Raw genomic sequence first — 22,091 nt, forward strand, 5'->3', positions numbered from 1 at the left:
TCAATAAAACTGTACTTGTTTAACAGAGAAGTGATTGATGAAGCTTGAAAATTTAATCTGTACTCTTTTCCTTATAAAAACAATCTAGTTCTTACTTACTTATCGTCTTTTTGGGTGAAGAATAATATCCGTTCAATACTACATAGACGTAGTAGCATGTAGTATTTGACCCCCTAAAAGTTTGGACCCCTCCCTGGATGCGTGCCTGGGTGGCCTACATATGAGACAGACCCTGATGGTGAGGGTAGAGTCCAAACAACCTTCTCCTATGTGTATTAACTGTATAAATGAAACTGTATTCAAGACTGTTGAAATAATTTCATCCCAACCTGAGCCCTAAATTTTTATACAGGGAGATTGGCTACGGGCATATAATTTGAAGTAATCACCAACTACTCCTATAAAAATTGGTGGGTGAGTACCGCAGAATTCTCAAATATGTATTTTTGGATAGCGCATATATTAGTTCCTAATTGAAGTCCTGACCCAACTACGATAGGCTTCATAGTATTGGAGCTATTGACATTTAAAGTCCAGAAGTCCAAAGGATTTCTGTACCGAGGTTGATCTATACTTTTTGTCTTATTTTGGTGTCAGGAGTCACCTCTCAAACATTTCGGTATTGTTTTGAAACACCCAATATATATATATACAGTGTATATATATATACAGTGGCGGATCCAAGGGGAGGGCTATAGGGGCTATAGTCCCCCTTGACGCTCAAGTTTACACTGGATAAAATGGGCTTTGATCCTGCTTTACACTGGTTAGAACGGAAAACTATGGTTTAGCCCCTCCCTTGATCATATCCTGGATCCGCCACTATATATAGCTATATATATATATATGAATATGGCTTCTTAACCACATTCCGTAGTTTGAGATTCACTGTCGTTGTGTGTTAAATATACTGAATAAACGAGAAGGAACTGAAATGTATGCAACCGCCGATGCAAGTGGAAGATGTTTGGTTGTTCGCACCATCCATTTCGCTTGGCGGAGGTAACATTTGTGTTTGCCATTTTCTTGTAGAAGGGTGAATCCATTGGAAAGGAAGGAGCCATTTCCTGCAAATCACTTACAGAACACCATCCCTTCCCTCTTTCTATCTGTCGTTTCGCATCGAAATCTCCGGCAGAACCAAATTCATCACTCGAGACAACACCTGTCTCAAGAAAACGAATATTAACAGTGTTGCCAGACAACGCAAAAGATGTTGATACTTTAAAATGCAAACTAACTGCATACGCCTGCTTCGCTAGGAGAATTTTAAATAATTTTTCTTCATTGTCCTTGCACTTATTAATTGTTACCGTAAATGAAGGCGTAAGAGAACACTGTAGTCGCTTACACGGAATAAAATGAAATGAAATGAATGTTCCATGTTATGCCGACTAGACTAAAGGAGACGGTGATGATGAGAAGTGAATCAAATGGTGGAATGAAGGAAGTGGGGAGAAACGGGAGAACCCCGAGAAAACCCACGAACACGGTGCTTGTCCACCACAAAGATCACCTGGCGCGAGCTGGGATCGAACCAAGTACCCCATGCACCGCTTACAAGGAATAGTACTAGCTAGAAGGCCCTTAGCTAGTGGATGGCTTGCGAACTAAGATCGCTGCTGTTATCTCATCCTTCCTGAAGCTTTAAGTTCTGTGTTTACATCAGAGATGGTCATCCTCCCTCATTTTGCCCTCATGAGGGCCGCCCGCACCCTCACCTCACCCTCATTTTAGTAGTTGAGGGTGAGGGCGTTGGCGGGTGAGGGCGTAAAATAATTGAGGGTGAGTGTGAGGACGTCAATGGAGGGTGAGTGTGAGAGAGGGTGAGTGTGGGGGGCGTCAATGGAGGGTGAGTGTGAGGGAGGGTGAGGCGAGGGCGTCAATGGAGGGTGAGTGTGAGGGAGGGTGAGGCGAGGGCGTCAATGGAGGGTGAGTGTGATGGAGGGTGAGGGTGAGGGGCGTCAATTGAGTGTGAGGGTGAGGGAGGGTTAGAAAAAATGACCATCTCTGATTTACATTTGCTCAAAGAATAATCAGGCAGAAACTGGAGATACCTCCGGACCCAGTGGACTTCCCGAGTGGGTGCGTCCCTGCCCCCCCTAGTATACACTAAGCTTAATGAAACACAGTTAAAAAATTACGATTAGCTTTTTAGCTTTAATTTTTGTGTAACTATGATATTGTGTAAATATAACATATACGAAACGATGTATCACACTGAGCTGAACAGAATGAGATGTTTTGAGGGAAAATTCTCATGCGTGGACTTTGAGAAAATCGAGAAAGAATTTTTAAGGCGTTAAAGAGCGTGTCCTCCGTTCTCAATATAATTATATTGTTTACCCTGCTGGAATAGATTCATTATTTAATTACGTATTATACATGTAAAAAAAAAAGTCGCAGTTAAGTATCAGAGATTGTATCTAGCCTTATCCATGAGACGAGACGAGACGAGACGAGAAATAATATTTGGTCTAGGAATTAATTCGTGCGGTTGGTACGCACACATTGAAGCTGTAGTACAAACACAAAATACATAAATACCTTAAGAAAAATATTGTCCATTGCTAGCCACCACTTTCGCCCATCTGTCAGGCAATGTACGGATTCCGTGGCGAAAGAAGTCCTCATCCTTGGAAGCGATCCAGTCAGAGACCCATGTTTCGATATCTTCTGAAGAAGTAAACCGCTGTCCAATCAAATCGTTTTCATGCAATCGAACAAGTAGTAGTCCGAAGGAGCAACGTCTGGTGAATACGGCGGGTGGGGTAAAACTTCCCATCCGACATTTTCTAAATAGGTTTTGACCGGTTTTGCGACATGTGGGCGAGCGTTATCATGTTGAACAAAAAGTTTATCATGTCTGTTCTCCCATTCTGGTCGTGTTCTGGCCAGAGCTTGCTTCAAACGCATTAATTGTCGTCGATAACGTTCTCCATTCATAGTTTCACCCGGTTGCAGCAGCTCATAGTACACCACGCCTTTCATATCCCACCATATGCACAGCATAACCTTTGCACAGTGAATATCTCGTTTTGGTTGTGATGGACCTGGTTCACCTGGTTTCACCCAGGCCTTTTTTCGTTTAGGGTTCTCGTAATGGATCCACTTCTCATCACCCGTAATAATTCGATGCAGAAACCCCTTTCTGCTCTGTCGTTGAAGCAGCAATTCGCAAATGGTTTTTCGTCTTTCAACGTCTCTGTCTTTCAATTCATGTGGAACCCAATGTGACATCTTTTGAATCATTCCCATGGCTTTCAAGCGTTTGGAGACTGTTGTTTGATCAACGCCTAATGCTGCTGCAAGTTGTTCCTGCGTTTGACACGAATCCTGCTCGAGCAATGCTGTCAATTCTTCGTCTTGAAATTTTTTTGGTTGTCCAGCTCGCTCTTGGTCTGCCAAGCCGAAATCACCACTTCTAAACCGTGCAAACCACTTCTGACACGTTCGCTCAGCTAGAGCATGGTCACCATACACTTCCACCAAAATACGATGACTTTCAGTCGCACTTTTCTGCATGTTAAAGTAATGCAGCAGAACACCCCGCAAAAACACTTTATCAGGCACAAATTGCGCCATGTTCACTTAACTACAAACTGGTGTTGTTGACGCTTTAATCCACTGCCCTATACTACGAACGATACGCGATGACAGGGGTTTGCAACACATGTGTGGATACACGGAAGTGTGGGACGCTCCGTTCGTTGCGCCATCTCTTGTCCACCCGGACGAATTAATTCCTAGACCAAATATATCCTAGTCTTGTGCTCGTAAATTTTGGAGAAGTATCTTTTTGTGAGGATTTTTTGAAGAATTCTTTCTCGTTTTGCCTCGATTCTCGGAAAGCTTATCTGGTTTCATGTCGAAAAAATTCTAGTCTTGTTTTGTAAATCCATGTACAAAATATCAGTGGCAGATCTAGGACGTAAAACTGAGGGGAGGTGGGGAGACAGAACCCAGGCTATGTTAGGTAGATCATTTTAATTTGAAATCTGTTTACGCACTTCGTTAAAAGGAACTAGGAATATCTAATGTTGTAAAAAATTCCAATAAAGAATAAAAGAATTTATGAACTTTCAAAAATATATAAAGAATAGCTTTAATTATTTTTGTCACTTAAAAAAATTTTGTCACCCCATAGCCAGCCCAAAAAATTAGGGGGGGCAGTAGATGTTAGGGGGGTCGACCCAATCATATTATACTTCATCACCATAGTATAGTTCATTTGCAAGCCTACCGTGAAAGTTTAGGGGGCCAGCCAAAGTTTAGGAGGGCCGGCCCCCTAGCCCTCCGTGGATACGGACCTGGGCCGAGGCTCCTGCGGTTCCCGGCTAAACCCGTCATTACAAAATATATGCCCTAATTTTTTTTCTTAATTTCATCAAGAAGTGATCATAATACTTCTGCGTCACCAGAAGCCCATGAAGGGTGTAATATAACATTTAAATCATAATTATTATTGGAGTATATCGTGTAATGGCTTGCGTATCTTTAAACGTAGATATACTGTATACGCTTCAATGTACTTGTATAATCATTTTACTCAGGGGTGAAAGTGGATTTGAAAAGGTAGGAGGACGGTAGGTAGCGGCATGACGTCACGCCGCCCCCTGCCTATCTTTCTCCATTGTAATTTCTTAGGAACTGGGGCGACGCCGTACATTATTTTTTCGAGGTAGGAGGACGGCGTCTCTCCGCGTTCCTCCGCACTTTTACCCCCTGATTTTTACTAATTTATAGTTTTTTTATGAAATGTAATCTTGCAGTTTAACGTTCCACAATTATATCTATTAGGCTAAGGGAGACGGATGATTAACGCAAGTGAATGATAATGGAATAATTAGTGGAATGAGAATCTGAGAGGAAATTTGAGTACCCCGAGGAAAGCTCGGACACGATGTTGTCCACCACAAACTTACTTGGCCATTGGATCGAACCAAGAACCCAACGCAAAAGAGGTAAGCACTCTATTATAATTTTTCTACTATGACTCATGTAACACTCAAACTGTTGTAACACTTGAGATGTAACACTTGAGTGGACTAGTGTTACTCACGGGACTCGAATAATTTCTCGAATCGTCTCGAAATCATGTTTCTCATATAGTATGAAATTTACAAGGTACTTTTCATATCGACTTTCGACACTTTTCGAGATCAGAATCGAGATGAGACGAAATATTTTAGCGTGAGCAACACTCCTTCTAACTACGAAACACATACTACTTGTAAATTTAACAATTGTCTTAGGAACATACACGACTTACCTTTCGAGTAGAAATAGTGTCAAAAGTGCAATTATTGAAAATTTTTAACAATTTCCAACCAGAGAAGTAAACCCTATTTCACCACACACGTTCTGGGAAAACTGTAAACACAGTGAGACGAACATATTTCTCACGTGAGGATTCTTTAGTTGGTCCAAATATTGTTCAGCTCGAAATCAGATTTTAACTCACTTATTTAGAATAGATAGTAGTGCCACTTAGTAAGGGCAGGGCGGCCAGTTTCTTTCTTACATGGTTCAAAATCATAGAAAACTCAAAAATAAGCAAGTTGGCTGCAGGGATAGATTGAGAATAGAATTTCGAATCTTAAACACAAACTGAGAATATTATGCCGCCATTACATAAATATTCAGTCTCCCATCTTAAGAGTCCTAATCACTGCGAAATTAAAACACCGCTAATTTTACAGTAATCATGTGATATCTTCAAATAGATAAAAAAAAAGTGTAACAAAAGCGCTCTATACAACATTATTTTGCATTAGATACCGTTATCACGAGTCATCTAGTAGCTTTGCCGTTTGCAGCCATTTATAAACGCGAAAATAAATGCCGATTTTCTAAATGGTTGGAAATCGAAAGCAGATAAGTGAGTCGTGATAACGGTATCTCATGTAAAATAATATTGTCTAGCGAGCTCTTGTTCCACTTTTCGATTATCTTTTAATCTATTTGAAGATATCACATAATTACTGTTAAATTAACAGATGAGGCCTCTTAAGTAATATTCTTCCGAGACAGACACACTTTGACTTATCGGCCTGTTTAAAGTATAAGCATTCGAACACTGTTACTAACACGAGAGCTAACGAGTTGAAAAACTTACTCGAAGACACTGGACTGACTTTGTTTTCCGGACACTTGCTGAAAGGACCCCGGAAACAGCGAACAAGAATTCCAAAGTCCCCCCAGAAAAAGGAATTGAGGCGGAAAGGAATAAGCAACAAAGAGGAGAAGCAGATAAGAAAGTGGAAGGCCAAAGAAAAAGCTATCGACGTGATCTTCATCCTACAATAGACTTAGCGCCTCGTTCTGACAATCTAAGCGTGACCACAGGGTTTCCAACTGCATCACATTCTACCTAGACTGCAGAAAAAATAATCGACTCTCATCCCTTGTCCTTATCTGGATAACGATAAGAAGGATTCCCATGGCCAATAGAATTGTCACCAGATGGCATTAGTATATAGAACAGTGGTTCCCAACCGGTGTGTCGCGAAATTTTAGGATTTAATAATTATGGTAGTAAAACTAATTCGAGTTGGACTGTACCAATCAACGCCTCCAGTGGTAGCAACGATATCACTACATAAAATCACATATAATTACACTATTACAATTTGTAGTATTATTAATAGAAAATCAGACGTGTGGGTCGCGACGTTGTGGACAGTTGTTTAAATGTGTCATTAATCAAAAACCATTGGGAGCCACTGGTATTGAGCAATGAATTTTGCACTAGGACTTAAAAAGTATGTTCTGGAAAATAAATCATTACAATAGGAAATCATTGCAATATTTGAATACGAAAGAAGTCATCGTAATAAGTTACAATAATCATCATAGGTATTCTGCCACTATTTGTAGGTCACTTGCAGCAGCTGAGAAGCTTCCATGCTTCACGGTCTTCAACTAACCTCTTCGTCTTCACGTACGATTTTTCTGTTTTGATATCATTCACTAATTGTAGTCTCCTTCCTCCTCTCCCTCTCTTTCCTGCCACCATACCCTCTAGCACATCTCTCATGATACCGTTCCTTCTTAGCCAATCAGTTTCTCTTCCTCATCTTAAAATATCTAAAATTGTTCTTTTCTCTTCCATAATTTCCAATTCGACCCAGCTAATGCTCTCCATTCTTCTCCACATCCACATTCCAAAGCTTCCAGTCAATTTTTATAATTTTTACCCAACGTCCATGTTTCTGACCTATACAGTACAATTTTCCACACGAAGTATTTTATGAGTCTTTTTCTCAACTCTTTATTTAGGGTCCCACAAAATAGGATTTTCTTCCTCTGCCATTCCTATACTTGCTTTTATTTCAAGTTCACATCTATCAAATTCGAAAGAATTTCTTTTTCAAGCTCTGAGTGGAACCAGGTGTGTCATTTCAGACTTCGCTTAAGGGGGGCAAGAGCACCACCGACATAAGACCTTCACGTTTTGTACTAGTATATATTAGTAGTCAATTGATTTAAGTACATGTATTACTTAAACTCTTTGGGGGGAGCAATTGCCCCCTCCTGCCCTCCCTAAATGACGCCCCTGAGTGGAACCAATTCGAACTTTAGTGTGTTTATTTAGCTTAAGTTCCATTTGAAGATGTGGAGCGTAACTTTTAGCAAATATCACACAAAATGGTCATCTCTTTTTTCTGTAAATATTACTTAACTTGAGCCGTAACCTGGGGCGTTCGCAGAGAATAGATCATGGGTCCGAACTTTACCTGAAGTCTCGACTTTTCTGTAAATTGGGTCTAATTTTATGGGCGTCTTTATAAAGTTCTATATAATTTATTTTCATATTGAATTTGTCTCTTCCCAAATGCTTTGAAGCCATCCCGAAATAAATCCTCGTGCACGTACCTAGGCGTAACTAAAACGTAATGGTTTCAATGATCCACTTTTTGTTGTCGTCTGCTAACATGAAGATCCTGGAATTCCAACCCTTTAGGAACCCGAATCCTGACTAGAACATTTCAGAGTTTTTCCTCAGTGAAACGTAATTAATGAAATCTTTTAAGTTTTACGTCACACGATTATGCCGGCTAGGCTAAAAGAGACGGTGATGATGAGAAATGAATGAAATGGTGGAATGAAGGAAGTGCAACTCTATAAACTCATACCTATAAACTCTTATTACCAGAGCATCCTGAAATATTATAAACTCATACCTATAATAGTCTGTGTTCTGGCTGCTCCCCTCTAGTTTTTACTTTCTAGACCCGCCACTGTATATACTTAAGGTTAATGTAAAGGAACAAGTTTTGCCGATAGATGTCACTACAGTCTTCGTATCAATCCCATGTATTTTTTACCTTTCACGAAAATTTACAATTTCTCTTACAAATTTGAACCTAGAGACTTCAGATTTTTGGAGAAGGAACTTCATATCCTATTAAAGGGAACAATCTATGTCCATTTTTTATTTAGAATTTTCGTCATTGTTGAAACAGTTCTATTGTTAAAGGTTTGGATATCCATTTAAACAATTAAGTCATTTCAACAATGAAGAAAATTCTAAATAAAAATCGGCACGGATTATTGTCTTCGGTAAATTATGAAGTTCCTTTTCTAAAAATTTGAAGTCTCTAGGCTGACATTTGTAAGAGAAATAGTGAATTTTCGTGAAAGGTAAAAAAATACTTGGGAGAGATACGAAGACTGTAGTGTCATCTATCGGCAAAACTTGTCCCTTTAAACCAACCATAAACCTTTCGGACGTTGTTAACAAATAATGAAAATACGACGTTTCTTACTTTTTATAAATGTCTGATTTTGTATCTTTTTTTGTTTGGTCAGTTGGTTCAACTGCTAGATGTCCGGCAGAACCTAACGAAGCTAGAGGAAGTTTTCTTAAAAAAAAAGTTTTATCCGTTTTCCCCAATCTCTTTTCTTCTTGCTTCTCCCATAATTCCTTCTCTCAACACCTTCTCCATGCCTCCTCACGTTTTGTGTCTCCCCCCTCCCTCTGATTACCAAAGGAAAAATTCTTCCGATGACCTCTATTGGAAGGGAGCCCAACGCCTTGAGGGATTTACTTGACTTTTCATGTGAGAGAAAATGTTTCGGTTGGCAAACAATTCTCAAATGGCAGATGGAACAACGGAATTTTGCTAAGTGACTGAGAACACACTATTTACAATGGACAAGGACAAGTCTCTTATTGTTAGAAACATTACTCGTTTGTTTCTTTTCATAAATCTCTTATTGCTGAAAACGTTACAAGTTTGTTTCTTTACTTAAATCTCTTATTGCTGAAAACGTTACAAGTTTGTTTCTTTACTTAAATCTCTTATTGCTGAAAACGTTACTCGTTTGTTTCTTAGAGGCGCAGTGGCTCAGTGGTAGAGCGTTCACATCTGGTGCTTGGGGTCCCTGGTTCGATCCCAGCTCGCGCCGTGTGGACTTTGTGGTGGACAAACACCATGCTCGTGGATTTTCTCGGGGTTTTCCCGTTTCCTCCCACTTTCTTTATTCCACCATTTCATTCATTTGTCATCATCGCCGTCTCCTTTGGCCTAACCAGCATAACCATGTGACGTAAAACTAAACTTTTCATTTTGTTTGTTTCTTTTCTTAAATTTCTTATTGGTGAAAACGTTACAAGTTTGTTTCTTTACTTAAATCTCTTATTGGTGAAAACGTTACAAGTTTGTTTCTTTACTTAAATCTCTTATTGATGAAAACGTTACAAGTTTGTTTCTTTACTTAAATCTCTTATTGCTGAAAACGTTACAAGTTTGTTTCTTTTCCTAAGTCTCTTATTGCTGGAAACGTTACTAGTTTGTTTCTTTTCACAAGTCCCTTATTGCTGGAAACGTTACTCGTGTATTTCTTTTCGTATTACAACAGTTAGAGCGAGTAAAATGGACGAATCAAGTAACGTAGACACTTTCACTATCAACAAGGCTGTAAGGTTGCAAAACTTACATTTTGGATTTCAAACATATTGTTAATACGAGGGGTGTTCAAGTCAAACAGGGACTTTTGATTTTTAGATTTGTAGTTTAGTGTCCCTTTTAGCTGCGAGACTATATGAGGCATGGACCTGCAGTTTAACATACGATCTGATCAGGAATCGACTCCAATCTTCCGCACCCAAGGCGCGTACAGTAACTATATAGAAACGAAGGAGCACTCGCGACTTCTGAGTTTACCCAATAAGTAAACAAATTTTAAGGAGTGAATTTTTTCTCGGAGTACTCTCGTTTCCTCCCACTTTCTCATTCCACCAATTCTCCCATCATCCATCACTTGCCTTAATCATCCGTCTTTTTTAGTCTTAAGGGCATAATCATGGGACGTTAACATGAAATATTTAAGGAGTGGAAACTGTATTTATTATTCGACATACTCTCCTGCTACATTTATACAGTTACTAACTGAAATGCCCGTTCTTCGCACGAGAAGAGAAAGCTTAGACAAAGTGTTTGAACCCTTTCCCCACTTAGGATTCCCATTTCAACGAAAGAGTAATGATAAAAGCCCTCAAATGCTTGAAAAATCCCTTACGATACGCCCTTAATCAAAGTGACATAAATTAAGAATGGAGCGTGAAATAGGCATGCCCATGCACCTAGTCAATTTAAACGGATAAGCCGTTTTCTCGTGATGTGATTACAACAATATATAATATCGATTTTGGACATTTTACATTTCACCTCTTCTTATCGCATGCCGATGGGGATTCACTTAAACGACATCGGCAGTGTAACTATTCATCTCAGCGACCCCGTCAAATATGGATTGGACAGTAATATTGGTCGTTTTCGGTTATATTTATATGTCACTCCCTGCCTGACCTGTTACAAGTGACTCGGGAAAACTAGTATGATAAAAAACCTAAGTTAGCTCATGGCCCACTTATGTACCAAAATCATCACAAATTTGGTGCAGTAGTGTAGAGAAATTTGGCCAACAAACATCGTTATGTTTATGTTTATTTGCATAGATATCGTTTAGGAGGCCATAGTAATTCAGTGGCACCGTGCTCAATTTAACGTGTGGGGTCCCTGGTTCGACTCCAGCATGTGTCATATGGGCTTTATCGTGAACATTGTATAGGTAGGTTTTCTCGGGTTTCTTCCATTAAAACAAAGAAAAGGATGTGGAACGCTCTCATATCCGATCATTTTATAGGTTCACATGTAACTCAACAATTATTCATTGGGTTCTTGAATAATGAAATATTTGATCAACTGTTACTTCATATGACATTAAATTACAAGATTTTATAAACTCTTTTTTTTTATTAGACATCGGACTAAAAAAGTTTATATCATCTGGTTTTCATTTGATATTAAATACAAAAAGAAATATCAATAATTATATCAGTTCAAAGTTTAATGAAAAAGATTTAATCAACTATTCCCATGTTTGATAATTAATGAAAAAAATTCTTTAATATCAACAATTGTTCCATTTAATATTGTATAAAAATGATGTTATTAATAGTTAATTATTTGACATTCGATACAGAAACACTTTATCAAGTCCATTTGATATTTTTTATACGGAAATGATATGTTTTCTCTGGTTATTCCAAGGGTAAAGTTTCCGTTTCCATTATTCTTATTATTAATTTGTAAGGAAGATCTAGAACAGCGTTTCTTCCTGCCTTCAGATAATTTACATCTCCGTTGGTTGTCGTAATTCAAATGCGGGGTCACACACAATAACCCTTCTCTCCTCCAACCACCCTCCTCCTCCAGAAGCGAAATGTCTCTTGTAAACCCCTTCCTCCCCTTTCAACCAACAACAGATCAATGTGTTTAGGCTGCAGCAGACGGCGCGGCGCCCTCCGAAATTAAAGAGGAACTTCCGCTGGCATTGTTCTTTAGTCACTACAATCGAATCACCCAAAATAAAATTAAAAAAAAAAAAAAAATTGGCATAGATTCAGGTCATAGACACTTCGCAAATATATAACGATGTATTTTTGTATTTTTTTTTTTTTTTGAGTGGCATATCAAAAATATACTAATAAAAGCGTAATTGAAAATAAGTAAATAAATGAAAAAAAAAAAAAGAACCTAAAGACAGGAGTACATCCTATATCCGGGACAGGCCTGAAGCTCATGGGCGATATGGAAATAAGTTCCCCACATTTATCTAATTTTGCATCCAGAGGAAGAGACACAATCAACACCAGTGTTTCATTCAGAAAACATGTGCCGCGGGGCACTCTAAAACTACGTATTAACAAAGCCTACAGCTATTTCCTTTACGTTTTTCTGAAGTACACGCAACAAGATGTTCAATTGTCACTTATCTGTTCAAGGTTGGTAGTTACAGACACAAGGTAACACATAATCTCTACATATGAAACAAATGCAATACTGTAGCTTCAGCACGAGTTTTAGAACATTTATAAAGCAGAAATATTAAAATGCTTATGTAGGCCCTATGCATTTATTGAATTCTGAATCTATTTATTTCCCACTGCTGGTGCTATTCTAGTAAGTATTAACCTTATCTCCTTGGGGGGGGGGGGAGCACTGGTTCCCTCAAAACATGCCTGAAAGAAACACTTATCAACACTGCCCTTCGGCCGCCATTATCTCAATGCATAAACACAAACATATGCTGAGACTATATGTGATTTACATCTCATTACCTTTCTCATTAATGATGGTTTCAAAAAGGAAAAGCCTTTAAAATTTCTTCCACTAATGCGCTAATGCACTAATTACACTAGTTAACAAATTTAAACTTTTTGTTTGTTACATGAGAAAAATCACCTGATCTTAAAGGAACTTTTTGCGCTGAATTCGAATATGCACTCGGTTTCTCTCCATCACGTACGATTTTCCCGTAACAGAGGGATTTTCGGGAAATTCCCTCAAAAATTTCCCTTTTTCAGATATTTTATTCCCCTAGCTCCTGTACCCTTACATATAGTAACAAAGAAATTATACCTAAGTATACCTTGATTTATATTTAATAAACCCTAAAAGTTTCGTAAAAATCGCTTTGTTCTTTCTAGAGAAATAAATATATTTGTATGTACACTGTGTGCACTGTTTATTGCACCTGATAGTAATGCTTTCAGATCTCCTGAGTTGGGGTAAAAACGATTTGCTTTATTACTACAAACACAGACATAAAAATGAATATTTACAATAGTCAACAAAACACTTGTATTGCTCTCTGTAAATTAGAAACGTGTATAAAAATAGAATGTACTTCCAACGTATATTTTTTTTTAAACGTACAGTATATGTATATCTTAATACATATAGCTATATACAATTCTCCAAGGTAGTTGGTATTTTATTAGGACTGCAGTGCGGTTACACGAAGTACCAATGTTTTTTATGTTTATGGGATAGCCGAGCTGATGACAAACATTATGAAGTGAAGGAATGGGAACCTAGAGTGAATTACGTAGGCCTACCTGGAGAATGCAACGTCAAATACGCTCCTTTGGTAGATCCTAATAAGATATTACTACCGCCACTTCATATCAAGTTAGGACTTATGAAAAACTTTGTCAAAGCCATGGACACATCTGGTGAAGGTTTCAAGTATTTGCGAGATAAGTTCCCTAACCTGAGTGATGCTAAGATTTCAGCGGGAGTGTTTATTGGTCCCCAAATTAGGAAATTAATGCTTGATGATAGCTTTGACAGCAAGTTAAACAGTGCTGAGCTAGCTGCCTGGACAGCACTTAAGTGTAATGTGCGCAACTTTCTGGGCAATAACAAAGCTGAGAGTTACACAGAAATCGTACTATTGTTGGGGTCTTGTTAGAGAATGCAACATTTCTTACAAAAGAAGGAATTGGTGTACGTTTTTGTAACCCAATGGAAGTTTCATATATTGTGATAGTTTTGATTGTCTTTTCATGACCTTTTGGTACATTTGTATTATTGTTTATTGTAAATTGTCACACTTGTAAATTATATTGTATTATATTTTATATATGTGTTTGTGGTAATAAAGCAAAACGTTTTACCTCAACTTAAGAGATCTGAAAGCATTACTATAAGGTGCAATAAACAGTACACACAGTATACATACAAACATATTTATTTCTCTAGAAAGAATAAAGCGATTATTACGAAACTTGGAGGGTTTGTTAAATATGAATCAAAGTATACTTAGGTATAATTTCTATGTTAGTATATGCAAGGGGACAAGATCTTGGGGTGTGAAATAAACGAAAAGGGAAATTTTTGAGGGATTTTCCCGAAAATCCCTCTGTTACGGGAAAATCGTACGTGATGGAGAAAAAACGAGTGCATATTCGAATTCAGCGCAAAAAGTTCCTTTAAGAACAGGTATTTCCTTTTATGTAATAAAACCTTTGTTAACTAGTGTTATTGATAAAGTGCTTCTCTATACAATGTTAAATAATTAACTATTGATAATAATTGTCAATACATTCTTTTGTGTCCGTCCAAGCTATGAAGAACAGGACATACTATGAACGTAAGCTTTGAATTATGATTGGACTTGAATCCAGTGTAATTGGCGGACACAGACCGTCATGGAATATCAACTCTAACAGTACGGTATGTACCGTTGTCCATCACTCTATCTAGCCTACAAGAAAAGTGGATTATAAGGAAACACAGTCGACCCAACTAGATTACAATATAGAAAGTATTTTCCTTTATTTTACACTTCGTAATATTTCTTTAACAACAAAGCATTTTACATGTACGGGGGGGGGTAGTAGTCGGAAAGTAAGTTTCCCCTTCTTTTTCCCGAGAAATTTGTAGTAAAGCCGACAAACAAGATATCTGTTTAATGCGAGAGCCATGCATACGTCATTTGGCGAGGCATGACAAATATTCTGCATATGACGCTATTATAGTGTCAACAGAAAGTTCTAATGAGAGGCCTATTCTATGCCTGGAAAGTATGGAGAAAAATGTGTGGTGAAAAAAAATGTCAAGAGGAAGTGTACGAGGTAGTGCTGTATTAACCCGAGAGAGCCCAAGGGATGCCTCGGAGCTCCCTGGTGAACTTTTAATGGCATTATTATTAATAGCTATTTCGTGCCGTGTCCCGCGCTCTAGAATTCTTTCATATTTTTGAAAAACACCCTCTGATTGCGTTTCCTAAGCTCTTTCTTTTTTTTTACTTTACTTAAGAAAAAAGGGTTATTTTTATACTAACGTAAAGGCCCAAGGGATGCCTCTGAGGCTCCTATTGAAGTATGCACTTTTTTAATTATTTGATACTGTTCATTGTTTATTACCATTGACAAATGATTTCATAGCAAAGTAGTGACTAGCCTTTCCTATTAATAATGGAAAATACAAATGGTCGCGGTGAGTTCAGGTAGCTTGTATATGCATCAGGGAGTCTCAGAAGTACCCCGTGGACCTTTTATGGGTAAAATTAACATGGGCTTTCTCGGGTAATAGACCTCTAGATCTGCCATTTTAACATCTGCAGTTCTTTTGGACTATAATGCAAAACTACACTCCATAGTGGCAATGCAAAATCATCTTGCTACTCTTGGTTGTGAGCACTTTGCCCATTCGCCGTACAATCTGCATTTCGAACCTTACAACTTCCATCTCTTTCCATCATTGAAGACGACCCTCAGTGAAAGATATTTTAGAACCAGTAACAAAGTGAATACAATCGTGAAGGAAATTTTCGTATGCAGGACACTTATTATTATTATTATTATTATCATTATTATTATTATTATTATTATTATTATTATTATTATTATTATTATTATTATTTATTTATTTATTTAGAAGAGATGTTTTTAAGCCTTGTAAAGCGGTACGATAAGTCCATCAGTGTCTTGGGTTTTATGTGCAAACATAAACAAAGTCTTGGCATTTATTTTCAGAGTATATTACTTGCCTTCTACAAACATTCCATAGCCACCAGAGAAATCATTCATACTTACCATGATAATTAACTTCATTTTCAATGATCTAGCATTTTCTGTTGAATGAATCAAAAGGAAAATAGTACATGGGACGGCCACTGACATGTTTTTCAAGTATGATATCTACAGATAAAGATGCCCTTATATAGGATATTACTATTGAAATAACCCTCGTATATTTAGTATATAAAATTTGTACTTACCATCTGGGACGAACTTTTTGGCTTTCTGTTAACGTCAGGAACTTTCTGATTGGCTGCAGAAGGAACAAAATAAACATAATTAATTATTTACATTATTAGAGATTAAATTTAGTACACATTAATAATTATTATATCAAATTCGGTTTCCATAAATTACTAATCCTAGAAATGTTAATATTTCTTGCATTGAGTAGGCGCAATTCAAATGTTTGCTTCGATACCTGGTGAATAACTTACTTCAGCAACACAACACATGGATACGTGTCAGACTTCACAAACTCTATATGTACATCTCCAGTAAACAGTCTCCTTTGGTGTGACAGTGTGACGTTATTTCTTAGACATCAAAAAAGCTATTCCTCATTAATTTAAGATAATAATAATAATAATAATAATAATAATAATAATAATAATAATAATAATAATTGTTTAATAATATCCTCATCAGGAAGTCGCGGTCGGAATGAGGGATTGCCACCGTCAACCGCGGTGGCACGACGATCTACTTATTCAAAGTTGCCGACTTTTTGTCGAGGCGGCAAGCGGTCGAAAATCGTAAAATATAATTCCCTTTACCGACTCTTTGCCGACTGTTGCCGACCGTCAGAGTCGGCAAAACAGTCGGAAAGGTCTCTTTCCGACCCTGTGCCGACTTCTTATGCCGGTCTCTTTTCGACGGCGGCACCAGCGCATTTACTGCGCCTTTACGGCTGTTTGCCAACTGCTCGGAAAGGCAACTATTCGTCGCGGTCGAAAATCGTGCGGAAAGACGCTGGTGTCCGGCGCCGGCAATCCGATCGCGGCATCTGGTCGGCATGGACAAATTGTCCGACTATAGGCGGCAGGATCCTGATGGAGTAATAATAATAGGTATTATAAGATACTTGGGTATTCGTGCAGATTTTGTGAGATGTAACTCTTTTTCCTAATTTTATTTTGGCTTTTTTCTTGTACTACGTTTTTATATGGTCACTTCATGGGCACTTAAGATTTTATATTTTCTTTATAGGTCTGTACTGCATGGTTACACATGGAAGATGGATGGTCCTTTGAGAATGAAGAGGATGAGTTTTTTTTTCTTTTCTGTTTCCTGATGGCAACCGTTGTACTGCTCTCAATTACATAAGGCTCGGTCACAAGTAGACTACTAAGATTTTAGACATTTTTTCCCCCAAAGAGCTTCGATCAGGAAGCCAGTAGATGACTTTCACAATCACCTGAAATATTTCTAAAAGAAGCCTGACCATATCTCACAGATGACATTAACCTAATTTATCCGACTAAATTTGCTGTCGTTACAGCAAACTTGTTCGACCAGAGGGTGCTGTTAGTAGGGTTATGGTGACTATCACTTTGTTTGGTACTCGTAGTTATTGATAACATTCTGTTCCCTCCCAATATGCTCAACTAGCCCTCAGTGGCGGACCTAGCCTTGGGGCGGAGGGGCATAAGCCCCTCAATATTTGAGTGACAAAAATAATTTAAGCTATTATTAATATATTTTTGAAAGTTTGTAGGAAACTTATCATATACCATCCATAGTCTGGGTTCTGGCTGTCCCCCAGTTTTCACTTTCTAGATCCGCCACTGCTAGTCACCCCCAATTTGCTTAAAATCTTGGGTCAACGCGCAAATTTCCGTCTCTATTGAAAATCGGTGGAATAGTACGAAAGAGTAAACCGCTCACCATTCATATACGAAAACATTAGTGATGATTACAAGAATCATTTTTTCGGATTTCGGCTTTAAAAAAAATCGAAACCGGTTTTTGAAAAACCAGTTCGGTTTTCTATCAAAACAGTTTGTTTCGAAAACAGGTTCTTTTTTCTGTTAAAACCGATTTAAATAAACGAAACTACTTTTAGAGAAAACCGAAATGACTGTTTTCGGTTTTCTATACACTAGTTTTCGGTTTGTATAAAAACCGGTTTAGAACATTGCTCGTGAGCAGTGATATTTCAACAGACTCGTACCACAAACGTTACATTTTAGAAAAAAAAAATACTCCAAAGACATTTCTGGAAAATCTACGTTAACTGTACATTGAGTAAAGACCTCTAAAGCCAGGGGCGGATCCAGGACCGATTTCTGGTGGGGGGGGCGGTGGATTGCCATAAAGCTACTTTTAAGGGTTCAAAACTTTGGGATGGATTTTATTTATATATATAAAAAAAGAAAGTTTCCTCTTCGTGGGGGGGGGGAGGGATTGGCCCGATCGCCCCCTAGATTCGCCCCTGTCTAAAGCGATGGTTGTAGGAGTTATTCATGTTGATGATTTGAAGTTTAACGTCTCTCTCAGTTCCGAGACTACGAGTTGCGAATCCACAGCTTAATATGGGATCTCAATTTCTTGAGCCTCCACTGGGAATCGAACCTAACTCTCCTTTGTCGAAGCTTATCCTTATCATTAGGCGTAACAGCCTTTGTCTGCTCAAGCTATTCCAACGCCATCTGTTAGCGACTGGATGAGCTATGTTCAGGCTAGCAACGAAAACGCGGTCAGCGTACTGCGTCAACCTGTGTCTAACACGCGTATTAGGAACTTTCTAGACTTAGTGGACGTCACGGCTTTTATTCACGTGGCTCCCCACTTTGCCTCTTGACGCTGGGAGGACACCGAAAATTGAGAAACACTGGCTGGGAATCGAATTCGGGACTACACAGACATGAGTTCAATGCTCCAACCACTAGACTACGTGTCTCTATAGCCATAAGGGAGCTAACTTGAAAATGTAGTTGCAAAACATTTCCAAAGATGGAGCCCCTGATGCAGAACAACAGTCTCTTTCCTGGGAAACAAGTCTTTTATTATTATTATTAATAATAATAATAATAATAATAAAAAGAGCACGTACATACTCAGATTACGAACTCGCCAGTTCGCGAATAAGTCGTTTTACTAACTAGTTTTGTGAGCAATTTTGCCCTTGATTTACGAAAAATATTTCGGGTACGAAGAAACACAGACGCGTGTACCGACAGTCCCACGCGTTCAGTACTGATTTTTTGTGCGTTTGCCGTGAAGCTGTCAGAATCCCGTGATCGAAAACTACATCTTGTTCTTTGTTGCACTTTTTGTGATTTTTATCAATTACAATCTTTTGTTTAACCTTTTAAAAAAAGATAATGTTATTTTATTGCTATATTATTTATAACAAAAAACACTTAAAAATGTAAAAAAAAAATCCTTACTGTGGTTAGAACGAATTAATTATATTTACATTTATTTCAATAGGAAAACTAATTTTGGTTTACGAACAACGTTACGGAAAGGGTAAGTTCATAACTCGTGGGATCATTGTATTTCTTTTATTAGATCCATTATACAGGGTTAGTCTAAATGATTCATCGGGTTTCAAAGCACCGATCTCCATGTCTCACGACATGTGATTTCTTCCTGTGAGGTTATGTTAAGAGTCTTCATCCCGGCAAAATTAAAATACCGCTAATTTTACAGCAATTATGTCATATCTTCAAATAGATAAAAGATAATTGAAATATGGAACAAGAGCGCCCTAGACAATATTATTTTGCGTGAGGTACCGTTATCACAAGTCATCTAGTGGCTTTCCGTTTTCAGATGTTTAGAAACACGAAAATAAATGCCGATTTTCAAAATGGCTCGAAATCGAAAGCAGATAAGTGAGTCGTGATAACGGTTTCTCATGTAAAATAATATTGTCTAGGGCGCTCTTGTTCCACATTTCGATTATCTTTTATCTATTTGAAGATATCACATAATTACTCTAAAATTAGCGGTATTTTAATTTCGCCGGGATGAAGACTGTTAAGGACAAACTTTATGTAGCCCCAATGACTACAACACTGCAACAACTGCCGGAATGCATCATTGTTGCTGTGAACGGGCATTGGCAAAAACATGCTAGTGAACATATGGACAGAACTGGATTACCGTTTGGATGTGTGCCAGGTGACCAGGGGCGCATACGTTGATCATTTGTAGAATGTATCAGAAACTTGGTGAGTGTATGTATCTTTTCACGTATAATCCGTCTTTGTACATCGTATATTTGCAAATAAACAGTGGTTTGAAACCAGATGAATTATTTAGGCTAACCATGTATTTCAAAAATGGAGAGTAATTTTTCAGAGATGTTATGGTCTTTTTTTTTTTTTTTTTTTTTTTGTATATCAGTAAAAGTCACAAATAACGTTAATTAGCTATTTACAGATAATATTCTAAAAATTTTAGTTTAATATCTCATAGGCAGATGGCGAAGAGCGTGAACCGAGTATTGAACACAGGTCAAGACGCAAAAAAATCTAGGACGTTAACTATTCGTCTACTAGTAAGTCCTTGTAAATACCATTAGAAACTGGGGAGAGCCATGCACATTTATGACGTTGTGTTTTCTTTCGTATATTGTAATAAAACAAGAATATACGAAAGAAGAAGAAAAGAACAATGATAAATGCGCCCTCTTTTGTTTAGAGTCGTTGTATCACTCTCAGCTGGAGGAAGACTGGAGTCTAGTTAATGGAGCTGGAAATCCTTTAGATAATGTCTGCGATTCCAGGAGACGATGGGACAAAGCTTTTAGAAGCTTACATAACAGCAGGATGAAAGCAAAAGCTCCCGATAAAAATGTAATAACAAAAGGAAGACAATAAATCCCCCTCCAGCCACCGCCCTATAGGCATATTCTCACACCACACTAACGTAGCAGCATTTTGAGAAGTGTGTTTGGGCTTTTTCTCACCACTGCTAATGATATGAGTCTTCAAATATTCGTGCTTACGTATTCGATTGTTGAGCACTTGTGCCTTTGGCGTGGTTTCTGTTCTAATTTTCTGGCGGTGACACAGAAATGCAGTGACCCAGCTAGAAAATTGGGAATCTAATTGAATATTGAGGCAGGAAACACCAAAAAGAAATAACTGTAACTGAAGCCAATGTGGTGACCACACATCACTCAACTAACGGCTGTCTAGCCGGTCAAATTGGCTCTAACGCCAAGGAATTTAGTCCGGTAAAACGTACTTTGCTACAGGAACAGATGAATATACGCCTGTGTGGTAGGCAACCAAACTAACTCTAGTGTACTTTTGGTTGCCTTCTCGTTAGGACACAAACAAAACTAATTCTAATTAGCGGCAGAAGGGAGCGAGGGATATTTTCTTAAGTTCGGAATTACTTCCTTACCATGCCGCAGTGGCGGCTTTTGAGGGAAGTCACATCAATAAATATTACAATGTTATCGCTAAGGGAAGAAAATTTGCCTAATGTGCGAATTCTTATATGCGTACAAGAATTAGAACGTCACTTGTAGTAAGATTCCTTTACATAGCTTCTATCGGTAACAATTGCAATTTTTATCGAACTGGTAAATGGTAAATGGTTCTCAAACTAGTGGGCCTGAAAGACCGGCAACGGTAAGCCACTAGCAGTTTTCACTGTACAGGCTTAAGTAGACGATAAATTATTCAGAGTATCGTCACGTGAAATAGAACTAAACGCGCCAAGAGAACGCAGTATCAGTGGTGCCAGTGGCATGTGAACATTTCCTAAGTGGTGCACACAAAATCGCCTCAGTTGTATAACTTTTGTGACGAATTTACAAAAATAGTTGTGACACTAGAAATGTAAAACCATACTTATGAATTGGATTTAATTTGGATAAAATGTCCATGAATGTAACTTTTCTCTTATGCAGAGATACACAGCTTTAACCTAAGGGTGTTCCATAAAGGGTGCGGAATTTGAATTGAGTGCGTTTAGGATGTTTTACAGTTGAAAAACCTGGTCTTACCATAGTTGTTATCTGTTGTCATTTCGATTAATGTAGCTACAATTGTTTTGACCAATTTTTGTTTCTGCTTGTTACAGACATGAAAATGTTTACGATGCAGCAACGTATGTTAGTTGTGAAGACATTTTACCAAAGTGATGAAAGTGCAACACAGACAGTGCGAGAACATGATTTTTGGAAGGAGTGAAGTACATAATGAGTCTATAGATTACACTGTAAAAAATTCATAGGTAAATTTAC

The 22,091-nt window shown here is 38.0% G+C and overlaps 1 protein-coding gene across 11 annotated transcripts in view; it reads right to left on the bottom strand.

The window, feature by feature from the left end:
* Nucleotides 1–22,091, bottom strand: part of sick (sickie) — a 1,461,343-nt gene that overhangs the window by 860,777 nt on the left and 578,475 nt on the right. For all 11 annotated transcript variants that reach the window (XM_081752883.1, XM_081752888.1, XM_081752884.1 and 8 more), the window contains exon 3: nucleotides 16,081–16,133. In XM_081752883.1, the coding sequence (XP_081609009.1) occupies nucleotides 16,081–16,133 (53 nt within the window). The remainder of the gene's footprint in view (nucleotides 1–16,080; nucleotides 16,134–22,091) is intronic.

Source organism: Thermobia domestica, chromosome 3 (assembly GCF_964235325.1).
Source record: "Thermobia domestica chromosome 3, izTheDome1.hap1.1, whole genome shotgun sequence".
NCBI classification, from domain to species: domain Eukaryota; kingdom Metazoa; phylum Arthropoda; class Insecta; order Zygentoma; family Lepismatidae; genus Thermobia; species Thermobia domestica.